Source organism: Aethalodelphis obliquidens, unplaced genomic scaffold, assembly GCF_003676395.1.
Source record: "Aethalodelphis obliquidens isolate GAN/ISIS:26980383/991018 unplaced genomic scaffold, ASM367639v1 scaffold39, whole genome shotgun sequence".
In the NCBI taxonomy this organism is placed as follows: Eukaryota; Metazoa; Chordata; class Mammalia; order Artiodactyla; family Delphinidae; genus Aethalodelphis; species Aethalodelphis obliquidens.
Genome location: NW_020837983.1, coordinates 5533747 through 5549026, shown reverse-complemented (window position 1 = coordinate 5549026; position 15280 = coordinate 5533747). Strand labels below are relative to the sequence as shown.

The 15280-nt window shown below is 36.9% G+C and overlaps 1 protein-coding gene across 4 annotated transcripts in view; it reads right to left on the bottom strand.

Annotated features, from left to right (window-relative positions):
• NDUFAF6 (NADH:ubiquinone oxidoreductase complex assembly factor 6) overlaps positions 1-15280 on the bottom strand; it is a 36473-nt gene that overhangs the window by 18444 nt on the left and 2749 nt on the right. For 2 of the 4 annotated variants that reach the window (XM_027131436.1, XM_027131437.1), the window contains exons 2-3: positions 13095-13194; positions 739-861 (exon numbers count right to left, since the gene is read on the bottom strand). In XM_027131436.1, coding sequence (XP_026987237.1) covers positions 739-861; positions 13095-13194 — 223 coding nt within the window. Of the gene's footprint in view, positions 1-738; positions 862-13090; positions 13195-15280 lie in introns of all 4 variants that reach the window. The other 2 variants (XM_027131439.1, XM_027131440.1) reach the window with 2 other exon arrangements.

Below are 15280 nucleotides of genomic sequence, written 5' to 3'. Positions count from 1 at the left end.
CAGGTCTGTCAGTGGCTCCTGTGATGGAAACTATCTTTTGGCATTCATCATATTACAATAGGGACACAAATCAGTGATGAAAGGTACCTAATTCCCTTTCTCTGTTCACAGTTCAGCGTATTTCTAAACTGTGCATGGCTGTTTGTGAATGAAGAATCCATACAGCTTTAATGTAAAACTAATTACTAAATACATCTAGTTTACAAATAATACCCTAGCCCATAGGTTTCCTTTCTCGGACACCTAAAATTCATCAACAAATATGCAATTCTATCAAACTAGACAAGGCAGTTTTAGATTTGTGTCTGGACAATGATGAGAGCACGTCTCCTGTCACAAAAGATCAATGCGTGATTTTCTACTGCCCAGAGTACGGATTAAAGCACTGGAATAAGGAGCTGCAGGGCAGACAGAAAATGTACCTGCCACTGCTTCAAAATTTGTAGGGCTTAAATTCTGCAATCAAATATGTGGAAAATAACTTATAACATATAGAGATCAGATTTCTCCTTCTTCCTTTTATAAAGAAATACACTGAAGATGTGTGCAAATTATTCGTGGATGATTTTAAATTCTGTCAAATATAACATATATCTGAACATTACATGAGCCTAAAATTATTTTCAGGATAGATTCCCCATTGACACTATCCAAATTGTATGTAACAAAAAGTATGCTCAAATAACATTCTTACAAATGAAAAGTAGGGGTCTTTTTGGGGGGTTGTTTTTTTTTTACCTTCCATAGTTCAATGGCCACAGGCTGATGTGGTGGACTGTCACAGTATATATCATCCACAGTTTTTTTCCAAAACTGCATTCTCATCAGTCCAATTGTTTTCTCAGAGACAGAGTCCTTAACCTGTAAATAGTGTTTAAAACTTTAATAAATGCACTGTTCACAGTCTCAAAAACCAGCATTTGTAACTGCATAATCATATAATTCAGCCAAAAATTAAGTTTCTCTACATTTAATTTTTTCCTTGAAGTTATGTATCATTTAAATTATCATTATGAGTTTCCTAAGTAAAAGCTACAAATTATTTGGTGCTTATTCAAAAATATTTTCAAGGTCTGCATTCAAAAATAGTAGCAATTCTTCTAGAAAAAAATTGCAAGAAAAAACAAAGAGAGGGGCATCATTTCGTTTAAAAGAAATTTAAGAAAGAGATCAACCAGTCTCATGTAGACCTATTTGAATCCTAATTTAAAGAGACAGAGACAACTAGGAAAATCTGAACACCAGACGTTTAATGATATTAAGAAATTATTGTTAAATTTTTAATATATAATAATGGTATTGTGGTTATTTTTTTAAGTGAGTTCTTTTAGAGATGCAAACTGAAATATCTGCAGATGGAAAAATTTGAGACTTACTTCAAAATAACCTGGAGGTGGGGATGAGGGGGGTGGGGAGTAAAGATGAGAAAACAAGATTGGCCATGAGTTAGTAACAGTTGGAGGTGGGTAATGAGGTATATGGGGGTTCATTATGCTTCTCTCTCTACATATGAATATACTTCATGTTGTATATGACCGAAGTTTTCCAAAACAAAGTTTTTCAATAATAAGTGGAAGAGAAGAAAAACAATTCTCACTGGGTTAGTGACAGTAAAAATATTTTTGAGTCTGAAGATAAACCTAGGAAATAGAACCAGAGGCTTTTTAGAGGAAGCAGAGAAGGAACTAATATTTATTTATCAAATGTCAACAAGTAGGGCTTCCCTGGTGGCGCAGTGGTTGAGAGTCCGCCTGCCGATGCAGGGGACACAGGTTCGTGCCCCGGTCTGGGAAGATCCCACGTGCCGCGGAGCGGCTGGGCCCGTGCGCCATGGCCGCTGAGCCTGCGCGTCTGGAGCCTGTGCTCCGCAACGGGAGAGGCCACAACAGTGAGAGGCCCGCGTGCCGCAAAAAAAAAAAAAAAAAAAAAAAAACGTCAACAAGTACCAGGTACTGTACCAGAGGTTATCTGATCACAATCCTCACAACAAACTCACAGGGTCCTTACGAATACACCCATTTTACAAACACAGAAATTATGGCTCAAAAAGGTAGAAGTTTATCCCATGCTCTGCATACTCACAGCTCTTATAATGGAACCAGAAGGATATGTAAAAGATTGTGGGAGAGGGGAGGGGTTGACTACAAAGGGACACATAAGGGTTGATGGAATTACTCTGTATCACGACTCTAGTGGTAAATACGTGACTCGAAGCAGTTCTCAAAACCTATAGGACTGTACATCACAAAAAGTGAACTTTACTGTGGTACATTTAAATAAACTCATTTATTTATTCACTAAGTAACTTTTTAAAAGAAGATTATTAGACTCTCTCCCTCACTTACTACTGATTAAGAATGGCGCTGGGTCAAGCAAGAATCACCAGTGCATGCTAAATCTAGGAGGTAAATTTTTTATTTTTAATTGAGCTATAATTGCCATATAACAGTATCTTAGTTTCAAGTGTACAACATGATTTGTATATGTATGTATATATTGTGAAATGATCACCATAGGTCTAGTTACTATCTATCACCACACATAATTAGGAATTTGTGTATGTTGAGAACTTTCAAGATCTACTCTATTAGCAACTTTCAAACACATAATACAGTATTAGCTGTACATTACATTCCCATGACTTATTTACTTATAACAGGAAGTTTCTACCTTTTGACCACCCTCACCCATTTCACCCATCTCCCACCCACTGCCTCTGACAACCAGCAATCTGTTCTCTGTTATCTATCAGTTTGGGGTTTTTTTTGTTTTGCTTTTGTTTTTGTTTTAGATTCCACATATACGTGAGATGACTTACGTGAGATGACTTATGACTTTATCTCTAACTTATTTCACTTAGCATAAAGCCCTCAAGGTCCATCTGTGTTGTCATAAATGGCAAGATTTCCTTCTTTTTTATGTCTAAGTAATATTCCATTGTGTAGATATACCACATCTTTATCCAGTCATCCACCAATGGACACTTAGGTGGCTTCCATGTCTTGGCTATCGTAAATAATGTTGCAATGAACAAGGGGGTGCATGTATCTTTTCAAGTTAATATTTTCATTTCCTTTGGATAAATACCCAGAAATGAAATTACTGGATTATATGGTAGTTCTAGTTTTAGTTTTCTGAGGCACCTCCATGCTGTTTTCCACAGTGGCTGCACCTATTTACACTCCCACCAACAGTGCACAAGGGCTCCCTTTTCTCCACACACTCTACAACACTTGTTATTTCTTGTCTCTTTGATAACAGCTATCCTAATAGGTGTGAGGGGATATGTCACTGTGGTTCTGATTTGCACTTCTCTGATATTAGTGATGCTGAGCACATATTCATATACCTATTTGCCATATGTGAGGTAAATTTTGATGAGGACCATGGTCTTAAAATGTTTCCTTATATTTAACAAGGAAAAAAATGTTAACATCTTGACTAGTGACCAAAATTGGTATTGCCAATAAGAGGCATACAGACATGTAATGCCTCCTTGTGATTCCCTGAGAAGGACATATACCATTTAGGTAGTTAAGCATTAGACTAGATATATATAAATATAATCATGACAAAAAATAAACTCCAAATAAGAAATACTCAATTTTTGAAAAGGAACAATACTGTTTTTAAAATGTCAATGTAATAAGAGAAGACAAAGAAAGGCTGTGGAAATGTTCCAGATTAAAGGAGGCCAAAGAGACATGAAAACTAAATGCAATACATTATCCTAGATTGGATCCTGTACAGAGGGTTAAAAAATGCCATAAAGGACATCATTGAAATCATCTGACAAAAGTGGAAACCAGAAGGTAGATTAAATAAATGTACTGTATCAATCTCAAATTTACTCAAACTGATAACTGTTATGTAAGAGAATATTCTTATGGTAATGAAATACAGTTCACGTTTGCAGGGATAAGGGCCATGGTGTAGTCAAGTTACTGTAAAATGATTCGTAAGAAAACCAGTGCATGTATGTGTGTGCATATTTGTGTGTGTGTGTGTGTGTGTGTGTGTGTGAGGGAGGGAGAGAGAGGAAGAAGGGGAGAGGGGCACAATATGATAAAGCAAATAGGGCAAAATATTAACAAAAGGGTATATGGGTATTGTACTATTCTTACTTTGGTGTGTGTGAAATTATTTCCAAATAAAAAGTTGGGGGTTTTTTTGTTTTTTTTTTTATGGTCTTGGTGCTGGGTGGGTCTCTTAGCAATGCTTAGTGTTCAGATCCCATGGCATATGGTCTATTCTCAATACAGCATCAAGAGTAATCCTTTAAAGAAGACGTGGCATGTATATATATATATATATCTATATATATATATATATATATGTGTATACACACACACACACACACACACACACACACACACACAATGGAATATTATTCAGCCATAAAAAAGAATGAAACAATGCCATTTGCAGCTATAAGGATGGACCTAGAGATTATCATGCTAAATAGAGTAAGTCAGAAAAAAGACAACTACTACTTACCAAAGTGATATCATTTACTTGTGGAATCTAAAGTATGACACAAATGAACTTATCTATGAAACAGAAACAAACTCACAGACATAGAGAACAGACCGTGGTTGCCAAGAGGGAGGGATGGATTGGGAGTTTGGGACTAGCAGATGCAAATTATTATATACAGAATGGATAAACAACAAGGTCCTACTGTATAGCACAGGGAACTATATTCAGTATCTTGTAATAAACCATAACGGAAAAGAAAAAATAAATACATTTTTAAAAAAGAGTTAATCCCTTTAGGAGGGAGATCAAGAAGGCAGAGTAGGAGGACACTGAGCCCACCTGCCCCCATGAACACATCAAAAATACATCTACATCACTGAAAACAACCTGGAAACTGGCAAAAAGGCTCTTCTACAACCAAGGCTGTGAAGAAAGATGCACATGGAGTCGGGGAGGAAGGGAGGAGAACCAGTTAGGTTGGGACCCAGGCCCTTAGCAGGGGACACAGAAAAGGAGGGGGATATCACACACAGGCTCAGGGAACCACCCTGGGAAGCAAGGAGTTTGAGCCACACACCAGGCACCCCAGCCCAAGGGTCTGACACTGGTAACACAATTACCCTTAGCTGGTTTGAAAACCAGTGGGACTTACTGGAGTAAGAAACCAAGACTCTGCTTGTGAAGAGTATGCACACACTTACTTATTCCCGGGAATAGCATGGAGGCTGCAGACTGAAAACTGCCTGCGGCTCTGACCAGCTGCCTGCTCCAGCCTCTCCTGCTCCAGCACTGCTCTCCACTAGGGCGAAGCCTGTCATTGCTAAGGGGAGTGCACACACTTAAAGAAAAGGAAGCCAGCTTGGACCTGACTCTGCCTCTGAATAGCGTGAAGGCAGCCATTAACAGCATGCACATCAGGCTGCAGGCTGAAAACTGCCTGGGGCTCTGACTGGCTTCCCAGACCATTCCAGCATGCACCCCAGCCCACACCAGGCGCCTGCTCCAGCCCCTCTTGCTCTTGACTAGGGCTGAGGTGCCATTGCTAGAGGAGTGCACACACTTAGAAGGATGGGAGCCGGCTCAGACCAACCCTCAGGGCTTGTGCTCCAGCACCTTGGGCGCCAGACCCCACCCAGACAGGATGGTGACTGCCACTGGAAGAGCAAAGGAAAAGCCCCAGCTCACACCTGGCTCTGGCTATAGCCCCTTCACCTATAGCCCTACCTCCCACCAAAGTGGTAGCTGCCAGCACACCCCAGGAGAAGACATGACCTATGCTCACTTCAGATCCAGCCCTCCCACCAAAGTAACTGGGCAAGCAGACTGCATAGGGGCAGTCCCACCCAAGGACACCCCTTCAAGATTGGGACAGGTAACCAATCTTATCACCTAACTCATAGAGACAGAGAAAGTTAAACAATATGAGAAAACAAAGGAATATGTTTCAAATGGAAGAACAAGGAAAAAACCCTGAAAAAAACCCTAATGAAACAGACAATAAATAATTTACCACATAAAGTATTCAAAGCAATAGTAAAAAGAATGCTAACTAAATTTGGGAAAAGAATGAATGAACACACTGAGAATTTTAACAAGGAACTAGAAAATATTAAAAAGAACCAGTCAGAGATGAAAAATACAATAAATGAAATGAAAAATGCACTAGAAGGAATGAACAGCAGACTAGGTGATAGAGAAGAACACAGAAGTGATCTGGAAGAAAGAATAATGGAAATCACCCAATCAGAACAGCAAAAAGAAAAACAAATTTTAAAAAATGACGATAGTTTAAGGGACCTCTGAGCCAACATCAAGTGTACTAACATTCACATTATAAGGATTCCAGAAGAAGAGAGTGAGAAAGGCGTAGAAAATGTATTTGATGAAATTATGGCTGAAGACTTCTTGAAGCTGAAGAAGGAAACAGATTTCCAGGTACAGGAAGCACAGAGTCCCAAGCAAGATGAACACAAAGAGACCCACACCAAGACACATCATAATTAAAATGGCAAAAGTTAAAGAGAATCTTAGAGGCAGCAAGAGAAAAAAAAAAAAGAGAGAGAGAGAAAAGCAGAAAAACATACAAGGGAATCCCCCTAAGGCTATCAGCTGATTTTTCTGCAGATGCTTTGCAGGCCATAAGGGAGTGAGTGGCATGATATACTTAAACAGCTGAAAGGAAAAAACCTACAACCTAGGATACTCTACCCAGGAAGGTTATCTTTCAGAACTGAGAGATAAAGAACTTCTTGGATAAGGAAAAAACTAAAAGATTATCAGTACTAAACCAACCTTACAAGAAGTATTAAATGGTCTTCTTTAAGTGGAAAAGAAAAGGCTACAAGAAGTAAGAATTTATAGGCGAAAAAAAATCCCACTAATAAAGACAAATCATATAGTAAAGGCTGTGGATCAACCACTTAAATATTAAAGCCAGTATGCAGATTATAAAACAAAAAGAAACTGTAAAAGCAACCATAACTATAATAAACAGTAAAGAGACAGACGTGAAGTTGTAAAATATGACATAAAAAACACAAAATATGAGGCAGGGGAGTAAAAAATGTAGATCTTTTAGAATGCGTTTTAACTTACAAGACTTATCAGTTTAAGTCACATAGATATAATTATTGGTCAACATATATGAACCCCATGGTAACCACAAATCAAAAACCTATAATAGGGCTTCCCTGGTGGCTCAGTGGTTGAGAGTCCGCCTGCCGATGCAGGGGGCACGGGTTCGTGCCCCGGTCCAGGAAGATCCCACGTGCCGCAGAGCGGCTGGGCCCGTGAGCCATGGCCACTGAGCCCGTGCGTCCGGAGCCTGTGCTCCACAACGGGAGAGGCCACAACAGTGAGAGGCCCACGTACCACACACAAAAAAAAAACAACAAAAAAAAAACCCTACAATAGATACACGAAAACCAGTAAGAAACAAACCCAAGCATACTACAAAAGAAAATCATATAACCACAATGGAAGAAACAAAATGAAGAAGAAATTAACAGAGAAGAACTACAAAAACTATTGGAAAACAAGTAATAAAATGGCAATAAGTACATACCTATCACTAATTACTTTAAATGTCAGTGGACTACAATTACTTTAAATGTCAAAAGACACAGGGTGGCTGATTGGATTAAAAAAACAAGACCCTTCAACATGCTGCCTACAACAGACTCACTTCAGGGATAAAGACACACACAGAGTGAAAGTGAGGGAATGGAAAAAGATATTTCATGCGAACAGAAACGACAAGAAATCAGGAGTAGCAATACGCATATCAGACAAAATAGACTTTAAAACAAAGGCTATAACAAAAGAAAAAGAAGAGCATTGTATAAAGATAAAGGAACCAATACAGCAAGAGGATATAACATTCATTATCATATATGCATGTAATATAGGAACATCTAAATACATAAAGCAAATATCAACAGACATAAAGTGAGAAATTGACAAAAACACAGAAATAGTAGAAGACTTTAATGCCCCATTTACATCAAAGGGCAGACAATCCAGAAAGAAAATCAATGAGTAAACAATGGTCTTAAATGACACATTAGACCAGTTAGAATTAATAGATATCTATAAGACATTCCATACAAAAACAGAATACAAATTCTTTTCAAGTGCACATGGAACATTCTCTAGGACAGATCACATGCTCGGCCACAAAACAAGTCTGAAAAAATTTAAGAGGATAGAAATTATATCAAGCATCTTTTCTGACCACAATAGTATGAAACTAGAGATCTATCACAGGAAGAAAAATGGGCAAAACACTAACACATGGAGACTAAAAAACCAATGGGTCAATGAAGAAATCAAAGAGGAAATCAGAAAATACCTCAGGACAAATGAAAATAAAAGCACAACTTTCCAAAATCTATAGGACACACAGCAAAGAAGTTCTAAGAGGAAAGTTTATAGTGATACAGGCCCATCTCAAGAAACAAGAAAAATCTCAAATAAACAACCTAACCTACCATCTAAAGGAATTAGAAAAAGAAGAAGAAACAAAGCCCAAAGTCAGCAGAAGGAAAGAAATAATAAAGATTAGATCAGAAACAAATAAAATAGAGACCAGGAAAAAAAAAGAAAAAAGTTCAATGAAACCAAGAGCTGGTTTTTTGAAAAGATAAACAAAATTGATAAGCCCTTAGTCAAGCTCATTAAGAAAAACAGAGAGAACCCAAATAAACAAAGTAAGAAATAAAAGGGAAGAAATTACAACTGATACCACAGACACAAAAAAAATCAGAAGGGAAAACTACGAACAGTTATATGCCAATAAATTGGACAATCTAGAAGAAATGGATAAATTCCTAGAAACTACAATCTTCTGAAACTAGACCAAAAGAAATAGATAATCTGAACAGACAGATCACTAGTAATGAAACTGAATCAGTAACCAAAAAACTCCCAGCAAACCAAAGTCCAGGACTGGAGAGCTTCACAGGGGAATTAAACCAAATACACAAAGAGGAACTAATACCTATCCTTCTCAAACTACTCCAAAGTACTGCAGAGGAGGGAAGATTCCCAATTATGCGGCCACCATTACCCTGATACCAAAACTAGACAAAGACACTACAGAAAAAGAAAATTATAGGCCAATATATTTAATGAATGTAGATGTAAAAATCTTCAACAAAATATTAGCAAACCAAATTCAACAATATGTAAAAAGGATCATACACCATGGCCAAGTGGGATTTACTAAAATGATGAAAGGATGGTTCAATATCCACAAATCAATTAATGATACACCATATTAATAAAACAAAGGATAAAAATCACATGATTATCTCAATAGACTCAGAAAAAAACATCTGACAAAATTCAACATTCATGCATTCATGATAAAACGCTCATCAAAGTTGGTATAGAGGAAACATCTCAACATAATAAAGGCCAATTATGACAACCCCATAGCTAACATCATACTCAATGGTGAGAAGTTTCTTCTCTAAAATCAGGAACAAGACAAGGGTACCCACTCTCACCACTTCTATTTAATATGGTATTGAAAGTCCTAGTCACAGCAATTAGACAAGAAAAAGAAATAAAAGGCATCCAAATTGGAAGGTAAGAAGTAAAACTGTCACTATTTGCAGATGACATGATACTAAAGAAAGAAAATCCTAAAGTCTCCACCAAAAAGCTATTAGAACTAAGAAATGAAGTCAGTAAAGTTACAGGATCTAAAATTAATCTACAGAAATTTTTTGTCTTTCTAATACACCAATAATGAACTAGAGGAAAGAAAAAGCAAAAAAAATCCCATTTAAAATCACATCAGAAAGAATAAAATCATAGGAATAAATTTAACCAAGGAGGTGAGAGACCTATATTTTGAAAACTAAAAAATACTGATGAAGAAAACTGAAGATAATACAAAGAAATGGAAAAATATCCCATGTCCATGGATTGGAAGAATTAATATTGTTAAAATGTCAATACTACCCAAAGCAATGTACAGATTTAATGTAATCCCTATAAAAATACCCATGACATTTTTCACAGAACCAGAACATATAATCCTAAAATTTATATGGAACCACAAAGACCCTGAACAGCTGAAGCAATCTTGATAAAAAAGCATAATGCTGGAGATACCACACTCCTTGATTTCAGACTATACTACAAAGGTACAGTGATCAAAACAGTATGGTGCTGGCATTAAAACAGACACATAGATCAATGGAACAGAATAGAGAGCCCAGAAATAAACCCATGTATTTATAGTCAATTAATCTTTGACAAAAGAGGCAAAAATATACAATGGGGAAAGACAGTCCCTTCAATAAGTGGTACTGAGAAAACTGGACAGCTACATGTAAAAGAATGAAATTAGAACATTTTCTCATACTATATATGAAAATAAACTCAAAATGGATTAAAGACCTAAATGTAAAACTGGACACCACAAAACTCCTAGAAAATAGGCAGATCACCCTCTGACCTATGTCATAGCAATATTTTTTTGGATCTTTCTCCTCAGGCAAAGAAAACAAAGGCAAAAATAAACAAATGGGGCCTAATTAAACTTAAAAGCTTTTGCACAGCAAAAGAAACCATTAACAAAGTGGAAAGACCACCTACTGAATGGGAGAAAACATTTGCAAATATTTGCAAATGGTTTGTCTGTTGAGGGGTTAATATCCAAAATATATAAACAGCTCATACAACTCGATATTAAAAAAAACAAACAATTCAATTAAAAAATGGGCAGATGACCTGAATAAACACTTTTCCAAAGAAGATATACAGACGGTCAAGAGGTATATGCAAAAATGCTGAACATCACTAAGCATCAGGGAAATGCACATCAAAACCACAATGAGATATCACCTCACATCTGTCAGAATAGCTGTCATGGAAAAGACCACAAATTAAGAAATGTTGGCATGGATGTAGAGAAAAGGGAGCTCTAGTACACTGTTGGTGGGAATGTAAATTGGTGTACCCACTGTGAAAACAGTATGGAGGTTCCTCAAAAACTAAAAACTGAACTACCATATGATTCAGCAACTCCAATCCTGGATATATATCCAAATTAATCAAAAATAATATACATTATCACTTGCATGTAGAATCTAAAAAATAACACAAATGAATAAACATAAAACAACAAAAAAAGAGAAGCAGACTCACAGATATAGAGAACAAAGTAGTGGCTACCAGTGGGAAGAAGGATGAGGGGAGAGACAAGATAGGGATAAGGGATTAAGAAGTACAAACTACTATGTATAAAATAAATAAGATACAACGATACACTGTACAGCACAGGGAATACAACCAATACTTTGTAATAATTTTAAATGGAGCATAATCTATCAAAAATATTGAACCATGGTTGTACACATGAAACTAATATTGTAAATCAACTATACTTTAATAAAAAAAATTTTTTTAAGGGTAATCCTTTAGAAACATGACAAAGATGTGATGTCTTTCTCTGCTCAGAACCTTCCAATGGTTTTCCATCTCACTCAGAGTAAATGCAAAAGTGACTGCAGTGGTCTCCAAGACCTTACTTTTCTGTCCCAGATACCTCTAACCTAATCTCCTCCCACACTCTCCCTCCTTTCTTTGTTGTGCCACACTGGCCTTCTTGTCTTTGAATATGTCAGGCACACTTACATCTCAGGGCCTTTGCACTTGCTGCTCCTTCTGTCTAGAAGACTCTTCAGACACATATCTCACTCCCTTGCCTCCTTCAAATCTTTGCTAAAATGCCACCGTCTCAGTGAGGTTTTTCCTGATCACCCTACTTAAAACAGGAACCCCTGCTATACCTAGCCTTCCCTATCCTCCTTAATTTTTCTGTACAGTATTTACTTGTTCCTTGAATACAGGGACTTTGTATGTTTTATTCAATGCTATAACCCAGTACCGAAAATAGTGCCTAGCATATTTTGGACAATACTTGTTGAATGAATGAATGAACAAGACTGTGTACAAAAAAGCAGTAAGACAGACAGCCATCAGGAGACGGAAGTGGCATCTTGTGCAGGGCAGTGGGACCAAGGGGCAGCCAGGTGGACACTGCCTGGAGTGGCACACAGGTGCAAGGCTACCTGCACAGTTGAATTTATTTAAATTAAAAAAAAAAAAAGGCAAGACATTCCTATAAGGTGACAGAGAATCAGGGAAAATATGGAAGATTTATTTATTAAAAATGGAATTTTAATTATTTTACAGTTATAATGGAAGATCACATTGGGTACTATTTATCGTTAAATTGTGACTGACTTAAGATGCTGAAGTATAGTTTATACCTGAAAAAGGATGAAGTAAAAAAATATAGACCCATGACTTCTAGAAATACACCAAGGACAAACAGCCAGACTCTATTACTCTCTGCAGATTTATAGTGTTTAACCACAATTATGCCTCAGTACTATACTCACATCCTTTCATGTGCTCCTACTTCACGTCCTATCATATTCCCCAGAGAGACTGTGTCAAAACTTGTCATACTCTTGAAGACTCCAAACCCTCCCGTGCTCCCTCACTCTCAATAACCAACCTCTCCATTTCATTTACTGAGAAGGTCAATGCAATTCTATCTCAACTCCCTCATTTACATTCTCCATTTCAATTTATCTTATATCAGCACACATTCTTTCCAGTTTAAGAAAAAGAAGAGTCGCTCCTTTGTTTGTAATTCTTTAGAAAAGTTAGTATGATATAAGGTCTGGGTTTGCTATAATTGCTTCAATTTCCATTTCACTTTAAAGCTAAAAACGCAATTTAAAAAGTGCTTTGAAGAACTGCTATATACAAGTAAATTATGCAAATGTGTAAAGAATAAGCAGTAATACTCTGATTAACCTATTCAATTAACAGACAAATGTGCAATGTTAACTGCATAGTTTTATAATATCCTTAAAAAAAGTAATTACAGGATGGTCTTTCCAAAAACATTAAGTTCATTAGCTAGTTTTATTGTTGGAATTGAACTGTTAAGCAGCAGAAAGAAATCACCAGCAGAAACCTTAAACACATCTAACATATAAATTACTACTATATTTCTTTATTGTTCAGCATTAAACATATTACATCACTATTTTTACAAATAATTTTTAAGGTATTTTAATACCAGCCTGAGCCAGTTCCACATTGAAAGCTCTCAGTGCAAAAGCAGAGCTTCTGGATTCTGCAGGGAGTAGCAGGGAGCATAAATAGCCTTCATAATCTCGTTTCCTACAATAAATAAGCAAAAAAAGATAATTACTTTTCACTTTCCAAACTGCACACAAAAAAATACTGACCAAAATGAACCGAAAACAAGGCTTCAACTCAAAATAGCCCCCAAGTTTCCTATATTTTATATCTGTTTCTCTACAATGATAAAAAATTTATCTGCTTCCAATCCCAGACCAGTTAAAATGAATAATCAATCTCTATTAATTTATTTTGACTTATATAATATATATATATATATATATATATATATATATATATAATTTTAACTGTTTCAGAATCACTTTGGTTTTAGTAAGAATTCAAATGAGTTACAGATGTAGAAATCAAGAAAACAGTGCCAGCAAGTATTGGTATGAACTCATGGCTTTGAATGCATAGATAGATATATACACAAGACAAAGACAGAGAACAATATGGGGGGTGTGTGGGAGGGTGCGCCTGTGTGTATGCGCACACACTCACACTTACTTCTATTTCCCTACAGCATCTGCTGACAAAGCCTAGAAACAATGATATCCGCCCCCATACCCGCAGTATCAGTGAACACACCTTGATTTCTCCACTGAAAGAAACTAAGGCTCCTTGAAGGAATGACTGTCTCCAGGGCTGGTGGAAGGAAAATACCAAATAAGCCTGAAACACCTTCTTGAGCAGAAAGTAAACAAATGTTCAAAGAATGGAGTGACGTGTTAAAAGGACAAAGAAATTGGCTTGATGAAGTTCTACTGGCTAAGTCTGGGACAATTTGAGCATCAAAAAAATAATGACAGTAAAAGATTGTAACAGGACCCCATGAGCTCATACCAATATAAATGAATGAATAACTGCAAAGAGAAGGAAAAATTTGACAACCAGTACAATGCCAACTGATAAACCTAGAAGACATGATTGAATTTTTAAAATCACCACTTGATAACTATCAAAGTAAAAACTGATTCAAGCAAATATCACTAAATGTCTGAAAATGTTAAACAGGTGAAAGTTTGATAGAAAAAGAATATTTACATAGTATTAAAGTATCTTCTCACAAAATAAATATTATTTGCTAACATTCTTATTAATTTACAAGGGAGAAACCTGAAAGACACTTGAGAACCAAGTAACAAAAAGTTCACTCCACAGTAATAGGATAAATCAACACCATGTGCTTTCTGACATGATACTGAGAAAAGAACAGCATAACTTCTGTAATATTCCTGCAAAAATTGTGTAAATCATGAGTAAACATTAAATAAACCCAAACTGAAAGTCTACAAAGTAGCCTGTCCTGTTCTCTTAAAAAAAAAAAAAAAAGTCAAGTTTATGAAAGATAAGGACTGAGAAACTGTTCCAGATTGGAGAAGACTAAAGACACGTGACAACTAAATGTAGCACGTGATCCTGGATACATGGAAGACATAACAGACTAATTAGCAAAATGTCAATGGAGTCTGTGGATTAGATGGTAATACTGGATCAATTTTAACCAAAATAATAAGGGGGGTAATAGGGCATCTACATCTTATTCTCAAGTGGTTCAAAACGTTAACAGTGAGGGAATTTGGGTGAAGAGTACATTGGAGCTCTGTGTACTATTTCTGTAACTTTTATGTGAATTTGGAATTACTTTAAAATGAAAAGTTAAAAATATATAATCCTTAACTATATTCATTCTAGGATGACTTAAGTATAAAGTGCTTACCAGGGCTTCCCTGGTGGCACAGTGGTTAAGAATCTGCCTGCCAATGCAGGGGACACGGGTTCGAGCCCTGGTCCAGGAAGATCCCACATGCCACGGAGCAACTAAGCCCGTGCGCCACCACTACTGAGCCTGCGCTCTAGAGCCCATGAGCCACAGCTACTGAAGTCCATGTGCCACAACTACTGAAGCCCGCGTGCCTAGAGCCGGTGCTCCGCAACAAGAGAGGCCACTGCAATGAGATGCCCACGCACCACAACGAAGAGTAGCACCCGCTGACCACAACTAGAGAAAAGCCTGCGCACAGCAACGAAGACCCAGCGCAGCCATACATACATACATACATACATACATAAATAAATATGAAGTGCTTACCAGACTGCCTATTGACAAGACTACTTTCAC